This window comes from Anastrepha ludens, chromosome 4 (assembly GCF_028408465.1).
Source record: "Anastrepha ludens isolate Willacy chromosome 4, idAnaLude1.1, whole genome shotgun sequence".
NCBI classification, from domain to species: Eukaryota; Metazoa; Arthropoda; class Insecta; order Diptera; family Tephritidae; genus Anastrepha; species Anastrepha ludens.
The window spans coordinates 69611077-69637217 of NC_071500.1; the positions used below are offsets into that span (position 1 = coordinate 69611077).

Consider the following 26141-nt stretch of genomic DNA (forward strand, 5'->3'; position numbering starts at 1 on the left):
AAACGAAATAAGGAATACGATTTGAGGGCATGCACCTGGAATGTCCGGTCCCTTAATGGGGAAGGTGCCTCTGCCCGGCTGGTTGATGTCCTCGTGAGAGTAAAGGCTGACATCACTGCCATCCAAGAGATGCGATGGACGGGGCAAGGTAAGAAAAACATAGGACCTTGCGACGTCTACTACAGCTGCCACGTAAAGGAGCGCAAATTCGGTGTCGGATTTGTTGTGGGAGAGAGACTTCGTCGCCAAGTACTGTCGTTCACTCCGGTGGACGAGCGTCTCGCAACAATCCGCATCAAAGCAAGATTTTTTAACATCTCGCTAATTTGCGCCCACGCCCCGACGGAAGAGAAGGACGATGCGACCAAGGATTCTTTCTATGAGCGCTTGGAACGTTCCTATGAGCGCTGCCCCCGCCACGACATAAAAATCGTGCTTGGCGACTTCAACGCCAGGGTGGGCAAGGAGGGAATTTTTGGTCCCACAGTCGGAAAATTCAGCCTGCACAACGAAACATCCGGTAACGGACAGAGGCTGATCGACTTCGCCGGGGCCCGAAACATGGTAGTCTGCAGCACCAGATTCCAGCATAAGAAGATTCACCAAGCTACCTGGCTGTCTCCAGATCGAAAAACGCGAAACCAGATCGATCATGTTGTGATAGATGGAAGACACGCTTCTAGTGTATTAGATGTACGTACGATCCGAGGACCCAACATCGACTCGGATCATTACCTTGTTGCAGCCAAACTGCGCACACGCCTCTGTGCAGCAAAAAACGTACATCTACCTACGCAAAGAATGTTCGACACCGAAAAGCTGCAATCACAACAGACAGCCAGAAGATTCGCCACTCGACTCTCACTCCTGCTCTCGGAGAGCACTGCCCAACACACCGGCATGCATGAGCAATGGAGCAACATTTCTCGTTCCCTACGTACCGCCGCCGAAGAAGAAATCGGATTCCGGCGAGCCCGAAAAAACAACTGGTACGACGAGGAATGTCATGCTGCCGCCGAAAGAAAAGATGCCGCCTATAGAGCCACACTGCGATCGGGCGCAACGCGAGCCATGTGGGATCGCTACAGAGAGCTAAAAAAGGAAGAGAGACGTATTATCCGACAGAAGAAACGAGAGGCCGAAATACGTGAGTGCGAGGAGCTTGAGATGCTGGCCAATAGGAACAACGCCCGAAAATTTTACCAGAAAGTTCGGCGGCTTACAGAAGGTTTTAAGACCGGGGCGTTGTCCTGTAAGAACAAAGACGGCGATCTGGTGACTGACGTACAGAGCAATCTTAAATTATGGAGGGAACACTTCTCGAACCTGTTAAACGGTGACAGCTGCGCATGTCATAGAGAATGTGAAGATCCCGATACCCCAATCGTTGACGACGGAATTGTCGTTCCGTTACCCGACCATGACGAGGTGAGAATAGCAATATCACGGCTAAAGAACAACAAAGCCGCGGGCGCCGACGGACTGCCGGCTGAGCTATTCAAACATGGCGGCGAGGAGCTGGTAAAGTGCATGCATCAGCTCCTATGCAGAATATGGTCGGATGAAAGCATGCCTGCCGATTGGAATTTAAGTGTGTTCTGCCCAATCCATAAGAAGGGCGATCCTGCAATTTGTGCCAATTACCGCGGGATTAGTCTTCTAAATATCGCCTATACGGTTCTAGCGAGCGTATTGTGTGAAAGGCTGAAGCCCACCGTCAACCAACTGATTGGACCTTATCAGTGTGGCTTCAGACCTGGAAAGTCTACCATCGACCAAATATTCACAATACGCCAAATCTTGGAAAAGACCCATGAAAGGAGAATCGACACACACCATCTTTTCGTCGACTTCAAAGCTGCATTCGACAGTACGGAAAGGAGTTACCTGTATGCCGCGATGTCTGAATTTGGTATCCCCGCAAAACTAATACGGCTATGTAAGATGACGTTGCTCAACACCAGCAGCGCCGTCAGAATTGGGAAGGACCTCTCCGAGCCGTTTGATACCAAACGAGGTTTCAGACAGGGTGACTCGCTGTCGTGTGACTTCTTTAACCTGATGTTGGAGAGCATCGTACGAGCCGCAGAACTTAATCGCTCAGGCACAATTTTTTATAAGAGCGTACAATTGCTGGCGTATGCCGATGATATTGACATCATCGGGCTTAACAACCGCGCTGTTAGTTCTGCCTTCTCCAAACTGGATAAAGAGGCAAAGCGAATGGGTTTGGTGGTGAACGAGGACAAAACGAAGTACCTCCTGTCTTCAAACAAACAGTCGGCGCACTCGCGTATCGGCACCCACGTCACTGTTGACAGTTATAATTTTGAGGTCGTAAAAGACTTCGTGTATTTAGGAACCAGCATTAACACCGATAACAATGTCAGCCTTGAAATCCAACGTAGAATCTCGCTTGCCAACAAGTGCTACTTTGGACTAAGTAGGCAATTGAGCAGTAAAGTCCTCTCTCGACGAACAAAATTAACACTCTACAAGACTCTCATCATGCCCGTCCTAACGTATGGCGCAGAAGCTTGGACGATGACAGCATCCGATGAAGCGACGCTTGGAGTGTTCGAGAGAAAGATTCTGCGTAAGATTTTTGGACCTTTGCACGTTGGCAACGGCGAATGTCGCAGACGATGGAACGATGAGCTGTATGAGCTTTACGACGACATAGGCATAGCGCAGCGAATAAAGATCCAGCGGCTTCGGATTGGCTGGGTCATGTCGTCCGAATGGATACAAACGCTCCGGCTTTGAAAGTATTCGATGCGGTACCAGCTGGTGGTAGCAGAGGAAGAGGAAGGCCTCCTCTGCGTTGGAAAGATCAGGTGGAGAAGGACTTGGCTTCACTTGGTGTGTCCAATTGGCGCCGGTTAGCACGAGAAAGAAACGACTGGCGCGCTTTGTTAATCTCGGCCAAAATCGCGTAAGCGGTTATCGCGCCAATTAAGAAGAAGTTAACAGAATAAGATATTTCTTTTTAATTAATTACCGCAAAATAGTATATTTGATATCAAAGAAAAAATTCTTTGTAGACATTGAGGACGTTTACACTTTTCCGATACAAATTAACAAAATTTCGAAGCGAGTAGTTGGGGTTTATTTATTTGCGAGTTTTTGAATTTTTAATGCTAATTCGTTTTACAGTTGATAACTTATGCAAGAATCATTGGAGCATAGTCATAGCCCAACAAGAAAGATGCTAAAGCAATTTTAGTTAACAAAAATTTGAACAGCAAAAGTCGACTTCAAGTTTAGTATTGTCTTGTCCGTTTCGTTAACGACTTTGTACATTAGTAGATCCACTGGGTTGGCAAAGATGTAAATGCGAATAGAAGGATATAGTATATATTTATGTGGTTATGCATGTACGTATATATTTTGTCGACTTCTTTGTTATAGGCCAATAATTACTCAACAGAATTTTGTGTTTAAATTAGCAATCATTCTAAAAAATTTTAAGTGAAAGTTCTCGCTTTTTTACTAAGAAGTGGTGGGCAATTGATGCTGAGTGTGATTAAAAAAAAATAAATAGTACAATAATACAATTGTTATTATATTGTACAATTAAGAAAAGAGGAGCAATAGCAGTCAGGGCTTATGGCTCTGTTTTTAATAAAGTGTAGGTAAATCGTTTCGCAATTCAATCTATTATTCTTCTTACACTGTCTCTTTATTCGAATAGATATTATTCCTTACCATGTTGTTGTTCATAGGAAGATCTTTTTTAATTAGAAAAGTAATTACTTTGTACATTCAATTACAATTTTTTTTTTCAAAGTTTGTCCAAAATTTGCCCGTTGCTAAATTAATTATAGCGGTTCCTGATTTAATAACTTAAATCTTTTCAAAATTATCATATTGATTTAAATTTTTCATTGTTGGTGTTGCCCTAATGGAAGTACAGACTTCAATTCATTCAATTCGTTCCCTTTTATTTTGCTTGATTGCCAGCAGAGCAGCATGTAAGGGTTTTGGCTTTATCAACCCTGGATATCTCTTGTTACGAGTTGGCATATCCGCGTAATCTTCATCGGAATTCACCTTCAGTTTAACTTAACCGGTTGGTAGATAATTAAGGGATTTCACTCTGAGAAACAGTTCGATAATTTTGGATTAGGCCATGTCTGTTTTAGTATTAGCCATGACAAGTTTTAATACTAATAATTCTTTTAATATTAATTAATTCTTATTTACTGTTAATAATTCTTTTTTTTATGAAAATATAGCTCATTCTTCTACTTTGCGCATATTAAATAAATCAACAAATTTGCATCATAATTTCAAATCTTTTAATTTGAATCTTTAGAAAAATTTTGAATGCGCAGTTTTACAATCCATTAAATTTTTTATAATAATCGTGCAGATTTCTGACAATTTTTTTTTTTTTTTGCCGGCGGTGTTGTGTATATTCTTCCATATAAAAAAAATTCCATGGTATGAACTGTAAAGTTTCACTTGCTAAGAGAATTGTATTAAAATGTAAAATAACTTATTATTTGTCCGATATCTTTCTCCGCTGATGCTGAGTAATCTATTGCGATTCATTTCAAAGCGTTTATCTCTTCATTAAGTTCAGCCATTGTGATTTTGAAAAACAATTACAAAAATTGTGTAAATGAGACATTTCGCATTCACAAACAAAAATAGTTTTGCCGCAGATAAGTCAAAAATTTTAGGGGAAAAAGTGAGCTAAACATTTTTTTTCTTAATTGAATGTCATAAGTCACAGATGAGTCAAGAATTGTTACCATAAATAACTAATTTTCGTGGTCATATTGAATATAAGCCCTCGATATGTATCTATGTTTATAACCCGTCACTTATTCAGCTACATACAAACATACATAAATCAGTAGGCTTGTCCTTATATTAACAGTCTGAATGTTAAAAGCGGATAAATGGCAAAGGAAAAAATATCAGTAATTTTGAAATATTCTCGTACTGATTTTCATGCAACGAGAATAAAAATCGTTATCATCTAATTTGAATGAGTTGAACCCTTTCTTACACATTTCTGTGCATCTAAGCAATGTAACATAGTTTTCAAACGCAGCAGTTTGAGCAGACATGAAAGATTCATGCAAAAATTACACACAATTTAGATGGAAATGTTATTTAATTTTAACAGTTCGCTAACTGTTCTAGTACCTGCTTTTGGAAATTTTAAGTTAAGAGCCGACTTTTTTCAGCAAAAGTCTACTCTAACTCGACCATTACTAAGATAAAAAGCACTTTTAGTTAAAACGCATTGCAATCCCTTTATTCCTCTGCGGAACCATAGGAATTTATATGAACTCATATGACTATGCACCAATTATTCTTAATTATTTTATTTAACTAAATAGGTATGCATGCATGTATTTTGTTAGAGTTTAGCACACTTTTATAGTAAAAAATGCGAATCAAGGAAGCCTTAAATTCATTTAGCTTATACAAATTGTGAGAAAAAAAAAACAAATGTATGTTTAACAAGAATTTATTACGATATATATTGCGATATTTACATGCATATACTCGCATACGAAAATGTATATGCCTATGTATATGTATGTATACAACAAAAAATGCCTTATTTATTGATATTAATTTTAGCCAAAGCAGTTTTTGATATTTTAAAGTAGCTAAGATCTGAAAGCGATAATCAGTAAAAACAACAACACTGCGGATATGAAAAAAAAAAAACATTTAAAATAAAAACTCGAAACGCATTAGTCACATAGAAATCAATTGCTACGATATAACGGTACTATGTACAACCATACATAGATATCCTGAGTAGTATGGATGCACATGTGTATGTATAGCATTAACTATGTGTATGTAGCGAAACTATGATGTACACTAATTATTGAAACACTGTTATTATAATTATTATATATGAATGTATGTAAGTATATGTAATAACTACATATATGTGTATGAAAACCACTGAACGAATGTTGTTGTTACGCGTTGTATGTAGAATATAAACAAAAAAATGTGTTTTATATGAAATCCGCTATGTTCCAAAGAAAAAAAACTTACTAAAAACATATAAACGAAAAAAAGAGCATCCGATAAATGTTTAGTGATGTAAGAAAGTTCAAAATATATGTATGTATGTCAGCGTTGTAGTGTGCTAAATTCCTCCCAAACCGAAATATATTGGATTTGTTTAAAACAAGTGAAAACCGTTGTTTTTTTAGGAACATCCATAGGCAGAAAGCACAAATTTGTGTAGATTAGAAAATGTGTTATTTTTTATAAATTAGATATTTTATTACAAAAAATTATGTTCACTTTTTGCAAATTTCTATCATCAAGTGGTTTAAAGAATATTTTTAACAGATGGATTCATGCATATGTATAACCAAAGGCAAGTCGTTTTTAAAATTACTTAAAAATGTATCATACAAAATCGATACTTTTCTAAGATCTGCATAAAACGATTTTCAAGTATACGAAAATATTTGCTTTATTTTTAATCTTATTATTATTTTTTTCTTTTCAATAAACAGCTTATTACATAATTATCTCTTTTCTTCTTGCTCATATGAAATTATTCCCTTCGACTTAAAATTTTCATTCAAACAAAATGACCTCCACATACAGGATGTCAACTAATTAATCACATCTCTAGCATTGCACAGTGGCGAATTAACTTTAAGTCTTAACGTATGACCTATTATTGAATAAATTTTGATTCCACAGTGTTGAGTTAACCTTCAGTTAGCTCGCCATAATGAAATTTACTCTAAGTAGCCAAAACCGATTTTTTTAAGTATTTTCTTACGCCAATTCAAGCCAAAATGAAATTGTAGTTTTAGTATTCGGTTTTCTAGCGCTCTGGCAACGCTATGCATAGATCTTGTGTGAGCAAATGCAGCACTAAAACATTTTTTGATACTTTATCTAATAATCTAGCAGCTTTTGAAAATGAGTAAATATTTGAATGCACATTTTTTATTTTTACGAACACCTTTTGTTAACATACATTTAACTAACTTGAAGTACCACTTCAGTTCGCTTGACAATGAATTCCTTAAGCATTTGGCAAAATCGCTTGTTAATATTGTTAATCAGCAGTGGCCTTTTGGCAATTACTACGAGAGTAGCCTTTTATATTTTTCGCCCAATATTGACATCATAATAAAATAATAATGCAAATGGTTTTACTGTTGCTCACAACATTTTTCTTGGAAGCCGATACACTTCTGCACTCGCTTGAACTAATTTTCAAAGCGTTTTTGCCACTCAAAAGTGGATACCTCCAAATTGAGCTGTTTAAGCAATTTTTTCAGTTTTCTCAGTTTTTTCAGTTTTTTTTTTTATTCTAATGCTCGGCAACAAGAAGAAATGATTAGGTGACAAAACATGGCTGTAAGGCTTATGACCAATTAATTCCATCTTTTGCGTGATCAAAAACTCTTCAGTTTGAGCCGTTATGTGAAAGCTGTACGCTATCCGACGAAAACAACTCTTCCTAGCAACCAAATGCAGTACTTAATTTGAGCTGGTCTCACTAATACGCGATACGCCTGTGTCACAAGACGATATTGCATCGATTGTTTCTGGCACCACAATCGTTTTTGGACGACCTTCACAAAATTCATACTGCTAGGATCAACGTCCATTTTGGAACTCGTGGCTGAACGTGGTCCTTCAACGCCAAAAGTGCTGTCTCGATAATCCACGTCGAAGGTCGTAATGAATCATCGCACGAAAATTTTCCCGCGTTAATTCCATCTTTTGGGTGAGATGAATTTTTCAATTCACTGGAAAAAAAAAAAAGCTTCTAAGTGATGTAAGTTTATGCTAAAAAACTATCAAAATTGTAATTCGAAATAGTTCATCACACGAAGTGTTGTAAAGACGCAAAAAATAAAAGGCAGCCCTCATATTAAAATTCAAACCTCACTTCAAATAAACAAGCATTTTGTAGTTTGGAGGAAGTCAACCGAGACTTTCAGTTATACAGCCTGATTTGGTTACTCTTCTTCTTCTTGATTGGCGCGTTAACCGCTTAGCGATCCATTCAAAGTAATTTAAATTAAAATAATTTAAGTGTTATGAATTGAGAAGTTTTATTAGCATTGGATTCATACTTTTTAATCGATAATTTATCTGTTGGGAAACCCCGTTCCGTATACGTAGGACTTTAGTTTTCTTTTTAAGCTGCCGTGGAGAAAAGTCAAGTGCTAAAAGTGTCGTATGAAGTTTGCAATTTATGACATAAAGCCTGGAACAACTTCGAAAATACTAAAATCTTTAAAGACTGATGCGGAACTCCTACTATAGGCATTTATTTTGTTGGTTTTGTAGGTGCGTCACTAACCGACAGTCAAGATTTCGAAACCCTACACTTAGAAAATAATAATTTTTTTCTAGCGCCCTATTTTATTGAAATCCCGACAATATAAACTATAAAGCTAGCCGATTGTCTAGGTTACTAATGGCTTAATGGCTTTTCACAATGTTATGTATGAGCGATTCTATGTCCAGTCATCCAAGTATTTTTTGCATAGTCTTTAATTTTTCTGATAATTGGTATATTTGTAGACCTGAGTATAATAAGAAGTAAACTGGAAAAAAATATATAATTTTGAGATTTATTCAATGTTGAAAGTTTTCGGTTTTTTTTGACAATTTTTAAATTAAAATATTTTTTTTCATTTTTTATATAAAAGAAATTTAAAAAGAAATTCAATTTTGTAATTTTTTTAATTTCCTTTTTTTTTGTGAAAAATAAACCCCCTCAGTTTTTTTTCCTTTTTTTCCTATTATTTTTCCTATTTTTTCATTAATATCTGAGACTATGCTTAGTAATTCTTGAAAGTTCCTTGGAAGGTTTTATTCAATGTCGCAAATGTTGGTTTCGTTTTTTAATTTTTATTTATTTTTTAGGATAACAATTTCATCAATTTTGTATTAATAACTGAGACTATACTTAATAATTCTTAAAAGTTTCTTCATGGGATTTATTCATTGTCCATTTTTAAATTTTATTATTATTACTTTTTTTCATGTTTTTAGGAGAAAATTGGCTTTTATTATTTATATTTATTTTGGGAAAAAATTATTCCTTATTCAAAACTTCTTGGAATATTTTTTTTTTTTGGTTATTTCTGAAAAGTACACCTTCTTGGATTTTTTATTATTTTTTATTAATATCTGAAATAATAATAATAAATTCCTGAAAGTTTCTTGGTGGGATTTGTTCATTGTTGAAAATGTTGGTATGGAGTTTTTTCAAAGTTTTTTTAAGTCAAATATCTTTTTTTCTTTTTATTATAATTTTTTATTTTTATTTATTTATTTATTTAGTATACAAATTTCATACGTTTTTTCATGAATAACTGAGACTATGCTTAATAATTCTTGAGAGTTTTATAGTGGAATTTATTCAATGTCAATATTTATTATTATTACCATTATTTCTTTTCTTTTTCTTTATTTTTTAGAGGAAAATTTGTTTTTGGAAAATAAGTCAAACATTTTCTTTTCTTTTTAACAGTTTTTGAATTCTTACTTCTTATTTTAATTTTCTTTTTTTTTTAGTTTAGGATACAATTTCAATTAAAAAAAAATAAATTTGCAAATAAATACAATATATAAAAAATACAAATTTTCGGATTTTTTTTTCATTTGTGGGAAACACGCCCTCTCAATTTTTTTTCTTTCTTATTTTTTTTTCTAATATGTGAGACTATGCTTAGCAATTCCTGAAAGTTTATCGGTGGTATTCCATTAACTTTTCGCAATATATTCAAATACGTGCGATGAACTAGCGCAAAATACTGTGTTTCAGCTTACTAATGTACGTAACGACGCTTCGATCGATTTGCAGATTAGTGCAATATAGAAAAGTATGTAAGCTAGCGCTTTGCTAGAGCAGTGTTTTGCACTGATTTTTCACTGGTTAGCTCATACATATTATGTAATTACTTATGATAGCAATTCTACCGAAGGAATAAATAATATAATTTTAATGGTAAGTTTATCAATAGTTGGCACACTGTATGTGTAAAGTTCTTGTTTTTGTACTCTATTTATGTACAATACCAATGACAATTTAAAATTATGGATTTTTTTTCTTTCAAAAAATAAAATTTGTCTCGCTAAAATAGTTTACAGTCTTTGATGCTGCTAATCTTTATTCATTGCTATTAAATTTAATTATATTTTACTTTCTGTGCATTCGTTATATTTTATGAAGCTATTTAAGAATTTGCATATATTATTATTACCTACTATATTTTTCGTTTTGTTTATTTTAAATTTTTTTATTATAAAATTTTTTAATCACACGTGCATAATGTGAAATTACGCGGCAATTTAATTTCTGCAGATATTTTAATTTTATGCTATACATGAAAACAAATTTAATTGCCATATCAGCTACTCAAATTTCATTTCTATAGTATTGAATTCAAATGTATACCAGTGTGTGTTTCTTGCTCAAGCCGAATGCGAAAATTTAAATCCTTCGAACTAATTGCATGCGCAACTGCCACGTGTATCTCTCCAAAGCAGATATGTTAATGCATACACGTACCTACGTAGTTAATAACAAGCAAACTTAACGGCAACCGTAACTCTTTCTACATTCTACATACTCCATAACTATTTACATAATTTCACTGTGTAATGCAATTTTCGCTCTGATTTGTCTATTCCCGTCTATGTATGTCTATACTTGTATTTGTTAAGCAATATATGTATGTGTATATGAATTTTAAAATGTCTCTGCGTATGTGTATATATATAGACAAATGCTAGTAACTAAATGTATCTTCAAGTCGTAATACCTATACTCATTATGCATTGATTATTGTCAGATTTTTGACGCTTTAGCGTAGGCTGTGATTATGTAGTTACTCTATGTATGTGTAGAGCGCCATTTACTTTGCAAACATATGTATGTACATCTGTTTGTATGTAGGTACAAGCGAGTACAATACAAGCACACCTACACGTGTAATATTCGTATATATATGTATGTGCATATGTATGTAGGTATGTTTGTTCCTTCGAAAAGCTTAGTTACTTTAAAGTTTTTAACATAATTTACACTAACGGTATTTACAAAATCCTCTCAGCATATTTACTAACATATTTAGCTAATTAATTTATTGTGTTTGCTTCCATGCAATTAATTAAATAAATACATATGTACCTAATTATTATTTTTTCAATCGATATTTTGAGGCTAAAATTTACAAAATTCTTATGTATTTCGACGTAAAAGCTTAGAGATTTGAAAACTGGCTCTTTAACAATTACAACAGCAGCAAGTAGACATTTTTTTATCTTAGCCAAATAAATAACATTTGAATATAATAAATAATGCTACTATCTATTTACATACATATGTTTTAAAAATAGACCCTTTGCAGCTACAACCAAACCAAATAAATATATCAGTTTTTTCGTATGTGTGGAAACTTAGCTTCATACCATCTTCATATTCATCAACGTATAAGCCTACATGATTTTTATCAGAAGCATCAATTCATTCAAAACAATTTCATTGGATAAATGTTAAATGCTGAATTTTTTATTAATGAATTTTATATTGAGAGCTTATATTGAAAACGTAGGTAAACATGTGAAATTGAATTAAATTTGTATGAAAAAACCAGATTGCATAAGACGAGATTTAAGGCTACCTCAGCCTGTTTCACGCCTCTTTGAAGAATTGTTTAGAAGTAAGCTAGTAGATAGTAGTCTCAAATTGTAGATAGAATCGATAGCTTTTCGTATAACACAGGCAAACTGTCGATAATGTAGACAATAATAACAAAATTGTAAGCAAGTAGCCTTAGAAGCGTTACTATAAGGTGATATTAGTAATTAGACAGTGCAGTCTGCTGCAACCTATGCAATATTGCAGTTTTTCTAAATAAATAAATACAAGGTCCATTCCAAATTGGGCAGTACTTTTGAGAAATACATAAGAGCATTAGTTTTTAGGTTAAGCCAATTTACTGCGCCAAAAATAGACCCCGCTATAGTAACTTTAGTGGTCTAAAAGAACACCCAATGAGTGTAGTAGATCGTCAACCAAGGTATTCTCAGGCACCGAAGAAAAAAATTTATCAACTGTGGAATAACAGAAAATCCCACTATAGAAAAGCCTACTGAATGTTACGTTATATGTTCAATAGATTCAGATCTCTGTCCCTGACAGGTCTATTCTCCACTTTACCAGATATTTGATAATTCTTCAACCGCCAAATTTCGCTACCGAAATTTATAAACACTTCGTGTAACCGCAACTCTAATACCAACGCCAAGAAATATGATGAAAATATTTATTTATCAAACAGTAGCAAATTCAAGCTGAACGCTGATGCCATTAAATTTATGGGAGGGAGCAAATCACTTAGCCCTGCGACTAGAATTTATCTATTGCAGCCAATCTCTATTCAGTTACAAATCTTCACTAATCTACGCGTAATGGAGGAACCCCCCAAGTCTTCAGATATTGCCAATTAGACTGCATGCTATTAGGTACGGTAATCCTAAGAAGCGAAATTCGGACCAACTCTTCATGAAAAAGCCTGCACCGGGCAAAATTCGCTACGCCCAAATTTATATTTACACTCCAATAATCAGCAAAATGAATTGTGTCGGGTACTTTAACACCATACTTGGTAAGAATAAGGGTTGTTAGTCAAAAGATCTGTAGTAGACTTGGACCTATAATTTCCTAGGTTGTCTCTTTCCTCCCGAGGAATGGCAGATTCCTTTACCCATGTATCAGCCATGGCAGCATCAATAGATGCAATAAGTAATAAGAGTTGACGACATACCGATGTTTGGAGTTTGAAGTGTCTGCAAACTGTTCGAGAGTGTATGCAAGTGAGGTAAAGTGCACTAGACAGGCCTAACTCACTAGGGCAGCATCCCTTGGTCGGGAAAAACCCAAGTCATTCCCGTAAGTAGCGCCAACTGTCCTGGGAATATATTGTATTATATATATATAAGTAAATATATTTGTCGGTCAGCCCATTATCTGCATACTGCCTCAGCTATAGTTCTATAGGATGCTCCTAGTCGACTTTGAAACCATCGGCATTCCATATATGGTCGCCCTTCAGAGATTTAAGTCGTTCCTCATCCCATCTTATATTATTTTGGAATCTTGAGTTGAACTTCGGATGGCGCCAGGCCACTATACTAATGGAAAGCCCATCTATCTGATCTTTTTTCAGCATTTGGTAAGGATGATACAAATCGTGATATATTCTGCTGTTTTCAGAACTTCTTCACACAAGCTATGTTAGGCGATAAGTACTATTTCCGCAATTGATAAGTGCCTTATTACCCCTGTTCTGTTCTCTAGTAAAGGTGGGATCTAAAAATTTGCCTTTCTATAGTATTACCTTTACACAATGAGGATGGATAGATAGATAATATTAATTACTGCAGTTACTCAAAGATATTCCCTAGAAGGATTTTTTCGGATTTCAGGCATTTTAGACGTATCTCATCACATATCTCTCGTTATCTAATCTAAGAATGACTTTATAAAGCGAGCTACTAAGAGAATCAGAGACGAGAGCGTAGGAATGAAACCAAAAACTAAAATAACGTGCTCGTTGCATAGTGTAAATCGGTCAAGTAAATAGGGAAAAATATAAGCTCTTGATATATTTACTTAAATGTATACATATAAACACCTCAATTACAGTCGCTGTCAATACGCTAATTACCATGAAGCTATGACATTTTTTTAAATAAACTATTTTTGTTTTATCATTCAAGTGTAATCTGATATTTGTTTTGCCAGTTTGTATGTATTTTAGCCACTTGATTTGCAATGATTACTATGTTGAGGTATATTCGTCAAAGAATAGTTAGAAAATTATTAAGGAGCCTTTTAATCTTGTGTATATCTACCCACATATGTATGTAGCGCTGGCATTATTTTAAGGTTAAGCATTCGGAATTATAGTCAACAAAATTATTTCTAAATTTCCAGGCATATACGTGTATATGTACGTATATGCATCTCTAGATATGCAAGAAGTTCTTTAACACACCTGCCAGACTACTCAGACCGATGCTCAGAGTTTTTCAATGTGGTGTTTTTAAATCTATGAATTAATTTAGCTTAACTAAGTTTAAGAGAATTTACAAATAGGTTGGTATTGATATTTCATTTTTAATACAGATAACCCTCCTACAACGCGATTAATTGGTTCCTGAAAAACTCCGCGTTGTAGGAAAATCGCGTTGTAGGAAACTTTTTTTTCCTCCATTTTTCCTTTTCTTAAACAATATCACGCAAGTAACATTTTAAAGTTTTCTCAGCCGAATTAATTATATTAGACCTTTCATCGAATAAAAAAAATTTATTTTTTCAAAGATATTTTTCTATTTGTCTATTTCAATATAATAACATAAATTAATTAATTTAATTAACCAGCAAAAAGCAATTCATTTATTTAAATAACATAAAACTAAGGAAAATAAAATCTGGGAAAAATAGACACGGATTTTCAAATCTACATATTTCAGAGGATTTTAAATCTCAACCTTCTACAAATTCGCTTCCTCGTCCTCGCTTATTATAATTTGCTTCAAACGTTTTGCTCTTGGTCGTCCTATTTCAAAATCCGAGCTTGACCCACTATCACATTGATCCGGTTCAGCTATTATTGCTGGTATTAAAAAATCTTTTATTGATGTCTGCTTTGTCCTACTTCGTAAATCTTTATAGATTTCCTGGTAGGCAGATAAATCATGTTCAAGATTTCTTTTGAACATTTCTGCTCTACTATTTAGAGGATCGTTTTCCAAAACATACTCTTCCAACTCCTTCGCCAGATTTAAAAGTTTCTCCACACTTTTTAGCGAAAAGTTTTTGATTTCGGTGTCAGAGAGGTCGTCAGAGCTTTCTTCAATCGATAATGCTTCACTTGTCATTGCTGCTAAATCTACTTCATTTAATTCGTCGTCCACAACTAATTCTCGAATATCAGCCACATTTATTTCGTCAAATCCATCGCCTTTTATTACGTTTGCCAGTCTCACTACGTTTTCATATTCATCCTCAACGAGATTAACAACAGTTTCCTGTACTACAACCTCTGGCAAGCTCTCAGTGTTGATTGACGAATACCTTTGAGTGATTTGCCGACGATTTCACAGCAATCTAAAATTGAGAACTATTTCCAGACTTCTTTGACCGTTATATTCAATGATTCTATCTTCTCTAATATTAATTCAAATGATTTGCGTATGTAGTATGCTTTAAAGGTTGATATTATTCCTTGATCTAAAGGTTGTAATATTGATGTAGTATTGGGCGGTAAAAACTCAACTTGAATATTTGGATGACTTAAATCAGTTGCATGAGCTGGTGCATTATCTAAAAGTAGCAAAACTTTAAATGCCAAGTTCTTTTTTTTAGATAGTTTTCTACGTCGGGAACAAAGCAATGATAGAACCAATCATTAAATAGTTTGGCAGTCATCCATGCTTTTTTGTTCGCTCTCCAATACACTGGAAGATTGTTTTTATTGTTTCCTTTCATGCAACGTGGATTTAATGACTTGTTAATAAACATTGGTTTTGTTATAAAATCACCAGATGCATTACTGCAAAGTAACAATGTTATTCGGTCCTTAGAAACCTTAAAGCCAGGAGCTCCTCTTTCGTTCCTCGAAATAAAAGTTCTTGATGGCATTTTTTTCCACTACAAACCTGTCTCATCAGCGTTAAATATTTGATCTGGCATGTTCTTCAATAATTTTTATGAACTGTTCAGGATATTTATTCGCCGCATCAGCACCTGCGGATGCTGTTTCACCCTGAATTTTCAAATTGTGTAGAGCATGCCGTTTTTTGAACTTTTCAAACCAACCTTTGCAAGCCACGAATTGGTGGTTATCTTCGTCGGTTGTTGATTGTCCTGTTTCCTTTAAATAATTGAATATTTTTAATGCTTTCTGTTTAATTATATTCCCATCCAAAGGCAACCGCTTTTGAGTCATATCTTCTATCCATACCGTTAGCGATTGTTCCATTTTTTCTATTATCTTCGTCCTTGGCCGAGAAGTGATTTTTGCGAGGACCGATGATCCGGATGATACCGAATTTCTAATTTTATCTTCGTTTTTTTTATGGTTCTTATCGTGGACTCGTTTAATTTAAAATGTCTAGCAACATCAGCTATTCTCTCTTGATTTTGAATCCGATTCAAAATTTGAATTTTGGTTTCAATCGTGATACACTTTCGTTTTAATGATGCGTTTTCCTTTGCTTTTGGCATTTTTATGGCCTAAATTATATTACAAATTAATTAATTTAAGTTATAAAAAAAGTTTAACAGAAACTCACCGATTATAAAATCTATTTATCTTGATTTTTACAAAATTATATTATTATTATACGAAAAATGGTTTCACAAACGTTTTAAAATTTGTTTCAACTCCTCTTCACGACTTACTGTGAATGACTAAACCAAATCAAATTTCCAAAAACATTCTCAAGAGCACTGTTGCCAATTTAGCTCTTTCAGAGCTAGATCTAGCTCTTTTTTTGAGGTGTTTTAGCTCTCGTTACTCAGAGGGAGTTGGCAACAGTGCTCAAGAGTTAATTTTCGGGGAAACCCCTTGTTTTATCTATAAACGTGTGTGTAAATGTTTGAAAAAATTGCGGTTTGCAAAATTCCATAGTGCATTCAAACATTCAAACACTTTTAGTATGTACATATGTATAATACAAACATATTATTATTTCTTTATGAGACTACGAATAATAGATATACACATATACACAATTAATTTTTGATAATTGTGTGTTTATAGAATACAGTTTATAGAATATGTATTTAAAAAATGCTTAAAAATCGCGTTGTAGGAGTCGCGTTATAAGAAACATTCCGCAATTCGCAAACCGCGATGTAGCGAAATCGCGCTATAGAACTACCGCGTTATAGGAGGGTTACCTGTATATTGCTTTATGAATTCCTTGAGTAGTTTTATTAACTCTTATTATTAGTAAATTTAAACTGTGTTCTACTTAGCCTTTATGAATTTTGATTGTATTCATGGCCTAAAAACAAAAAAAAAAAAAAAAAAAAAGCCCAAAAAAAAAACAATAAATAAAAATTATACTATTGTATTATTGCCGAAACTCTTTTGTGAGAACACTTTGCGCTCAGCTCTCTCCCTTTGAAATGCAAACAATCGACTATTCCTAAAATTAGTTATATTTTACGAACTATGCTTTTGTTTGATTTCATTTTATTTCCGTTCTATTAAAATTAAGTTCATGGTGATATCCATGGCTTAAACTTCATATCACTTTTCACTCCAATAAATAAATTTTTCTAGGGCAACTTTTGCCAATACTTATTTTTTCACTCTAAGTTTGGTTAAAAAATGAAATTTTCTAGCCACTAAAGTGAGATCTACTAGCTCAACCGTAAAACTATTTAAACTTTAAAATGCCCGATAACACTTTTAACTTTACTTTTATGTTTTTTCTTTTATCTATTTTACTAAAATTGCTTAGGCCAGAGTAAAAACTCAATATTTTAATACAAATGGTAGAGCCTACAATTTTATTTATTTATTTTAGTCCATCAAATATCTCTTACAGACTACTTACATATCAGATACATAAGATTAAAGTTAAAATCCAAAGCTAAAGTAAATTTAACATTGAGAAATAGTGTTTGGAAACTTAAAAAAGCTTGCGTAGACAATACAAAATCAATTGCCACGATTTTAGATATTGTATTAAATTATCGTATAGGCTTAGCTCAGTAATAGCAAACCCAGTTTCAACATTTGGTCCATAGAAAGCAAGGGCAGCTTTTTCACATACGAGGCGGCAACTTTCATAAAAGATTTTGTACTTCTAACTATGCCCACAATATGCCCAGAACCCACCGAATGCTCATCTTACACAAACACATCCGGTCACTGGCATTTAACTATATCGGTCTGAGAGTTTAGAAGACTTTGAAAAGCATAAACATATGTATTTAGCGGCATGTTGATGGCAATAAAAGAGACATATTTTAATAAATATTCGCGTTTATAAAGCAGGACATTTGTAGAAATAGCACAGTAACAAGGGATGCCAATATTAGCGGAAAATTTTGATTTCGGGATTTCGGTTTCTTTTTAAAGTATTCCCTGAATTTCGGGACTTCGGTATATTCTACAAGTAGTCTCGGAATTCGCCTGGAGATATACGTTTTTTAACAGGAGTAAAAATACAATAACTCAAAGCATTTAATACCGTAAAATAAAACTATTTAATATTCCGGAGAAACTGGTTTTAAAGATCAGAAATCTCAAAACAATACCAAAATTCATTACGTTAGGTTCAAAATTCGTTTTTCTGGGAGGCATATAACAGAAGTAAGAATGCAAATACAAGGTTCTTTGTACAGTAAACATTAATACACTAGTAAGTGCTTTTTTAACTCAAATTCTGAAACTTTTTTGATAACAAAAGGTTATTCAGCCCGACTGAATGAGTTGATTCATTTGTAATTCAATTCAATTTATTTATTTGTAATTCAATTCAATTTATTTATTTTGAATTCAATTCAATTTATATACATATATTTATACTGTATAAGTAAATTAAGATAAGTTTCTTGAAAATTTAAAAGTTGTATTGTAATAAAATACTCGTATTGTAATAAAATTTTGCCTTTACTTTTTTCGATTGTTATTCAAAGTGTTGAAAAACATCGAGATCCCGCGATTGGTATCCCTAGTAACTGCCAGTGCATGACAGTTCGACTCTTAGCGTAATAAATCCATAGATTTGTATTAAATCATGATGTATGTAGTTAGTACCGATTTGTAGGCAATATAAATATTTAAATAAAATATAATTTAATTTTCACCATATTTCTATATGTGTTACCAATACGGAAAAGAGCAGCTATACAATTTTCACTCCAACTAGTAAATAACTATGTTTGTACTTGTATTTTTAGTACCATGGTACCTTTTTGTTATTTCTTAATATAAAAAAAACTAATAAAAATAAAAATTTGTGTCACACATAAAATAACCATTTAGAAATTATCTGCGTAATTTTTTTACTAACACCTAAAGCGTCTAAAAATAGTATATCTTTCTAAGATATCATTAAATATTCAAATATTTACATGTATTCAAATACATCTACTGCTACTTACAATAAATACGCACAAAGTAAATATGTAACCACATAAATATTTGTGTCTATTTGCTATTTACCACTGTTGTACTATAAAAGTATAATAATAAAAATTGTTTTATGTCGTCTCATCAACGCTAAATGTTGTTGTAAGTTTTTGCACTATCTCTACTTAAGAGGCTACTAAACGCTGTGAGGCAACTATTTAACTGGATAAATTCTTTCAAATCCTTTCTTTTCGTTTCCGCTCAACTGAACTGAAAAAATTTACAAAAATTACACCTAAAAATTACTACGGAAAAAAAATGATTGATTGTGTGAAATGAAATTTATGTTGAAAATTGTATGCTTAAATATGGCGGTTGTACTATTGCAAAACGGTAAAACAAATATACTTAAATTCATACAAACATTGAAACAAAAACCAAAATTTCGAAATCGAAAATAATAATCGCAATCGCAACTGTTGTTTGCTGAATGGCATTCATGGATGATTGCGTATTGCAAACGACAAAAACTGCGCTTATACAAACTGATTGATGCAACCACAAATTACAAAAAAACCAAAAACAAAATCAACACCATACATCGATACCACCAAACGCATCTGTGCATTAATTCAACTCAATCATTTCATTCAACCTCATATGCGCTTGATTAACTGCACTCGAAAACTGAAAACAAAAACAAAACCAACCACCAAAAAACAATCAACAATGTATAACCGCCGTCACCGTCACCGCCATCACATCAACGGCAACATGCCACATTATCACACTTGTGCCCGTTGCAACATATCGTACGCCTGCACGCCTACACTTGCTTACCAAACATATCTGCATATAAACACACACACACATATCCACATATGAAATCATGCGATTCATCATAATTTAAAAAACAACAAAAAAATATGAAAATTAGAAAAGCGCGAAAGTCGCAATAGATCAATAAAAAATTGGCATCGTTTAACCCACGCGCTACGACGGTCCTCCACAGGGCACAATCTCTCGCAGACTGATGGAAATAGCACCGAAGATGGCGAGTCGACCAGTGGCGGTGGCCGCAATCCGGCTACCACCGGCGCCGGCTGCTACCGGAACTACGATCATATGGCCAATTTGAGGAGTTCGAATATGACGCATCACGTAAGTTTGACAAATGGGAATCTCAATTATTCAATACATACTATATGTATGTATATGTACGTGCGTATGTCTGTATGTTAAGCTCCGTGTTGTGGGTAAACTGTGTTTTGAACTAATCTTTTCGTATCTTTTTCATGGATTAACATTTGCTACAAAAATTTATAGTACTGATTGTGTTTATTCATCTATTTACGGACTACATACTCGTATATTGTCATGCAACAAATACCAATAGGGACGCAAATTCTTGCCCACACTAATATAGCTTTTCTTTATTTTCGTATTCTATGACTCCTCCAACGACTAGTTTCGTCCATCTGTACCTGATCAGGAATCAGTTCCTCCTTATAGTTATGTCGATACTCCGAATGCCCACCTAACGTCCATGACGGCCATGGAGAGTTACAAGCGTGAACAGCAACAGCGACAGTTGCAGCAGCAGTTGCTACGCGAACAACGTGAGAAGCTCGAACAGTTGGCACGGGAGCAAGCGGATGCGCTACTCACAACAACATCCGCAGCACCTTTATTCAGTACAACAGTAGCAGTAACAACAGCAACCGCCAATACAGTTGTCCTTTCCGCAGCTAATGGCGGTGCGAATGTGGCAGGCACAGCCGGTAATGCGATTGGTTCGGGCTCCACTTCCGCAACAGCCGCAGCGACAGCGTCTGGCGCGGATGACACAGCTGCTAACTCTTCGCAGGCGGGTGATAGCGCGTCGTTGGTGCCATCCGGCCCGCGGCCATTGCAAATGATGATAGCACCTGGGGTAAGTGCAGTTGAATTTCTAACTCACACATACATACTTTATACAAGCACATATGCACATACACCCGCAAACAACCACACATAATACATTGACGTATTCATAAACCTTAAGCGGCCTTGTTCTCGATAAAGTTAACCTTGCATGATTGACGATTAAAAGTAAACTTAAAAGAATCTTAACAGTACTTAAGGTGAACTGGAAAAGTCGGCATACATAGGAGTTAAACGTTTCACTTCATGGATATATAGTGAATTGAATAGAAAGCAAACATACATATATGTTTAGACTGTGCTACAGAGTTATTGAGACTGAGCTTCTCCTCAAATTGTATCCTTTAAGGGCAGCACAACGAAGGTTTTAGTGGCAGCTATGCTATTTTAGGTGAAGTAAAGGGTTCTGACCGATTTCCGCTGGATGTTCTTAGTGTGCCATATCCTACTATACCAATAAAGGTATTTCAAAAAAATTCCTTTGGCAATTTTGAGTTTATTTTAGCCAGTTGGGTGTTAAAGCGTTCCACAATAAAGTTATAAAACATAAAATTCCACACATTCTTTAGTATCACTGAATGAAAAATGTGTGCTATTTACGAACCCAATACAGTATTGAATGAAATAACAAAGCGGTGATTCTAAGGATTATCTTCTGGCAGAAAGGGGCCGTGATCAAATAACGATGATGCGGCTTAAACGATGTTGTTATTGGGATAGCATAAACAATCCCTATAAATATTTTTGGGATGCAGCAGTAGTGGTAATCATTCGCACGATATATGTAAATCCGGGTGGATTAGTGGCCCAGAAGGTTTTTCAGTACATATATGAGGTTTGATTGTCTCTACTTTTTGACACATGTATCATGCTTCAGAATACTTTCTCCCAGAACTAACACGTACATTATTTCTTAGATATGTGGCCGAGTTTCTGCTCCAATTTGTCGAGTGTGCCTTGATGTTAGTGGGATAATGAAAGAACCCTCAGTTTTATGCCGCTTCCGAAGGAGAGCTGGTTTTTATGAGAAACTTTTTCATGGTAGAAACACACACAAAGAGGTTGCCATTGCCTTCTGAAGGGTGAACGCTACTAGAAAATGATTTTGTGTAATTTGTGATTTTTCATGCTTACAGCTAATACTCGTAGTAGTCACGCACTACCCATTCGGCACGGTGTATGTAGTCCTGTAAATCTATAAAATTGGCACATATAGTCTTTGTTAGGTAATGTCACAGTTTTTTAGATAATTCTGCGATATGCTCATTGGATGTACGACCGAAAACCTTTGAATTAAGCTTGGCCTTACGTTTTACGTGACAGTACTCTCTTAGTACCGATGACTTCAACGAGTAAAAATTACGTTCACAAGAAAGCAAGAAAATTTACTATGTCATAGGAGGCTATAAGTGAATTTAAGAAGCAGTCTCGTAATGAAAGCATTATTATAGTAAGGTGCTTTTAAGATTCTAAAGTTATAAAAAAGTGAAAAGTATTTTTTGCGACATTCATATTTAAAAAAAATATATTTTTTATGTATTATGCTGGTTTCATATCGAGATAAGGCCTTCAACTAACAACGCGTTTACACACACACATACATAAATATTTATACACAAGCAAAATTTGTAGCCACATATAGTTTCTTACATCCACCCACTCCTTTATCGGCATTTTTTAATCGTTTTAGTAATCGTATCTGTTTAAAGTTGAATTAATTAATCCGTTTCACTCACCAAATCACTGTGTTGTCTGTATTGTTTTAAACTAAAATATAATTAAGTAATTTTCATTCAATTACAAATTCATAAGGGAAATATTGTATTCTAATTATTTACATTTAACTTTTTTTTATTAATTTTATTTTTGTAAATATAATTTCAAGCGCATCAACACTCAATGGGTCTGTATGCAGGGAGTATTTTGTAAATCATTTTCAAAAAACTATAGCCAGTTCATTAACAGTATTTGTTGCACGTTATTTACGTTTTCAACATGCAAAAAAATGTGGCAACTAAATAGCGCTTGAGCACAGACAAAACGCGCATGAACAGACAAGCAAACGCCGCGTGTGTCTGTCTGGTGTAAAACTACGCCTCATTTGTATCTTTATTCGTTCGCGTGATAATCATAATCACGTGATTAGTTGGCACGCAAGCTCGCCGCCTTCGTGTCAGTTGCCATTGAATTTTTGTTATACGAGTATTTTAATTGCATTTAAATTGGGATGCTCGTTTGTTAACCTGTTGAATGGTGAATACAGGCGGTACATGGCTTAAAACGTAAAGCAAATGAAAATTCGTCATGAAATTAAATTGGGATGTATTTATTTAAATTATGTTTCAAATATTTTCAATTTACCTAGGCCATCCCTAAGCCTCGCAGATCGGGGCCAACTGCTGCTATTTTTACCTAAAGCTCCCGAAAAATTGAACCTGGATGGTTCATTTTGGCTCTTCTATTTATCTGAAACCCAAAAACCAAAACAATTATTAATCAGTATGACTGTAGCTATGTTCCGTACTAGAATAAAAATAAATAAATTTGACAAAACGGCACGGCTTTGAATTTGACACTCTAAAAATCGGGTTTCTATCAGTTTTTTAATCCAAAAAATAGGAAGTAATTGAAATAATAATATGATTCTAGTGCGAGCGATAGCTATTGATGTTGTGAACAACATATTAAAATATCAGATGATTCGGTTGAACAGTTTTTGTTTTTTTGACAATACCAGGCCGAAAAAAGTAGCACTCGTTATCAATTGACCCAGAGCATCGATTAGTTCTGGCAAAACAAGCGTTATTGGATGGAATTCACAAAATTCCTCCTGCAAAGAACGCCGACCAGGGACTAAGTTTGGTGCTTTAACGCAAAAGTCGAAGTAAGTTGATCAATTCGCTCCTGTCTCAATTTACAAAACACAAGCACAAACACAAAGTATCATATAAAAGGCAACCCTCGTATTTGAATATTACTCGTGAAATTAATGTGATTCCACTATTACTGAGCACAGTCTCAGCTACTAATGAAAAAAGATAACAATCGATAGTTGCGGACACAAATAAAATAAAAAAAAAAATTTTTTTTAGTTTTAATTTTTAAACGAAACAATTTTTTTAAGTTTATATTGTATTGTATCCCAAAAAACAATTTAAAAAAATTTTAAAACAAACTGAAGTTATTCCATACCAAGACACTAGAGCTACATTTGTATTTGGTTTTTGCTTTAGTACGAATCATAGAATCGGTTCATTTTTGACTAAGTTATAAGCATTTAAAAAAAAATTTCTTATACAATATAATGAAAAAAATCGATTTTGAGCCGAAAAACAAAAGTACGTGTCTCATTATTTTGACCAGACAGCAACATATTTGAGTTACATCGAAATCGAAGAAAATGTCCCGAATAGCCCGGTTGAATTGAGAGGGAAAGAATCAGAAACAAGTATTGACAGTTTGGACTAATTTAAGCAAAATTTGACAATTAAGAGGCCTAATAAATTGAAAAAAGATCAAATCAGCTGCTCTACTGATAGCGCCTGTAATCATAAGATGGATTCGCAAGAGGGGGTTATTTATTATTGTATATTAGGTACGCAACTAAGTTCTCGCTGTTTTTTTGATGAAAATACAAATTTTTTCTGAAAAAATGGTTACAAGTGAATCATTGAAAGTATTGCCCTATTGCCCATAGCTGGCTACTACTTTTTCCCATCTTTCTGGTAGATCTCGTATACCGTCGCGGTAAAACTGTTCATCTTTTGAGACTATCCAAGGATCAAGCCATTTTTTAATGTCTTCATATGAATGGAACTGCTGGTCAGCTATACCATGTGCCATCGATCGAAACAGGGGATAATCGGACGGCGCACTATCTGGAGAATATGGCGGGTGGGGTAGGATTTCCCATTTTAGTGTTTCCAGGTAGGTTTTAACGAGTTTGGTAACGTGAGGCCCAGCGTTGTCATGCTATAGAATCACTTTTTCAAGCCACTCCGCGTGTTGCGGCTGCTTCTCGCCCAGTGCTCGGCTCAATCACATCAATTGAAGTCGATACCGATCCCCAGTGATGGTTTCTCCTGGTTTTAACAGTTCATAATAAATAACACCAACTTGGTCCCACCAAATACATAGCATAACCTTCGCAGCGTGAATATTCGGCCGAGGCAACGACGTAGAAGCATGACCGGGCAGTCCCCATGACTTTATTTTCTTTGGATTGCTTTAATGTATACATTTTTCATCACCCGTCACGATGCGATGAAAGAAACTCTTCCTTTTTTGCCGCTGGAGCAGTTGTTCACAGGCGAAAAAACGACGTTCAACATCCCTTGGCTTTAACTCATAAGCTAAGTCCCCTGTTTCTAAATCATTCCCAAAGTATGCGATCGCTTTTCTTGCGTTTGACACGGATCCTCATTGAGCAATGCCTCCAATTCAGCCTCTTTAAAGGTTTTTGACCTTCCTTCACGCGGACGCTCGTCAAAATTAAAATCACCGTCTTCGAAGTGACGGAACCAAGCTCGGCACGTTGTTTCACTTAAAGCAGCATCTCTATAAACTTTTTGTAGCCTCGATACGCTTCAGCCGCCACTTTTTTTCGAATAAAAGAGGAAAATCAACACTTCCTGCAAATGACGATTATTCGGCACAAAATCAGACATTTTTACAAAACCAAAGTATATAATCACTAATGTGTCCAAGCAGTTCGTTTACCATATGTCTAAACTTGGTTTATGACGTTTAGGTTATGTTAGAATCGACAGCAGACACTGCTGGCGGCATCTATTGACAAACAGCGAGAACTTAGTTGTACGCCTAATATTATTATTCTTTCGGGTACAAATAGGCTTCCATGTTATTTTGTTTTTTGGCATGCATTGTTTGGTGTTAACCTCATGTGGATTGGTTTTGGTCCAAAATAGACCTGGTCGCTGAAGGCGACATGTTGTTCAAAGATATGTCATGCACCACAAAGCTTCATAAGTGATGTCGGCTGAAGCTTGTGTTGCCTTAGGTTAAAACTGGCATATGACTCAAACTACAATGCCGTCCACTCTGTATAATCTACATACA

General features: G+C 34.7%; 1 protein-coding gene across 2 annotated transcripts in view; it reads left to right on the plus strand.

The window, feature by feature from the left end:
• Positions 1-26141, plus strand: part of LOC128859723 (potassium voltage-gated channel protein Shab) — a 160799-nt gene that overhangs the window by 77652 nt on the left and 57006 nt on the right. Inside the window, exons 5-6 of one of the 2 annotated variants that reach the window (XM_054096765.1) lie at positions 20152-20300; positions 20608-21072. In XM_054096765.1, coding sequence (XP_053952740.1) covers positions 20152-20300; positions 20608-21072 — 614 coding nt within the window. Of the gene's footprint in view, positions 1-20076; positions 20301-20607; positions 21073-26141 lie in introns of both variants that reach the window. The other variant, XM_054096763.1, reaches the window with a different exon arrangement.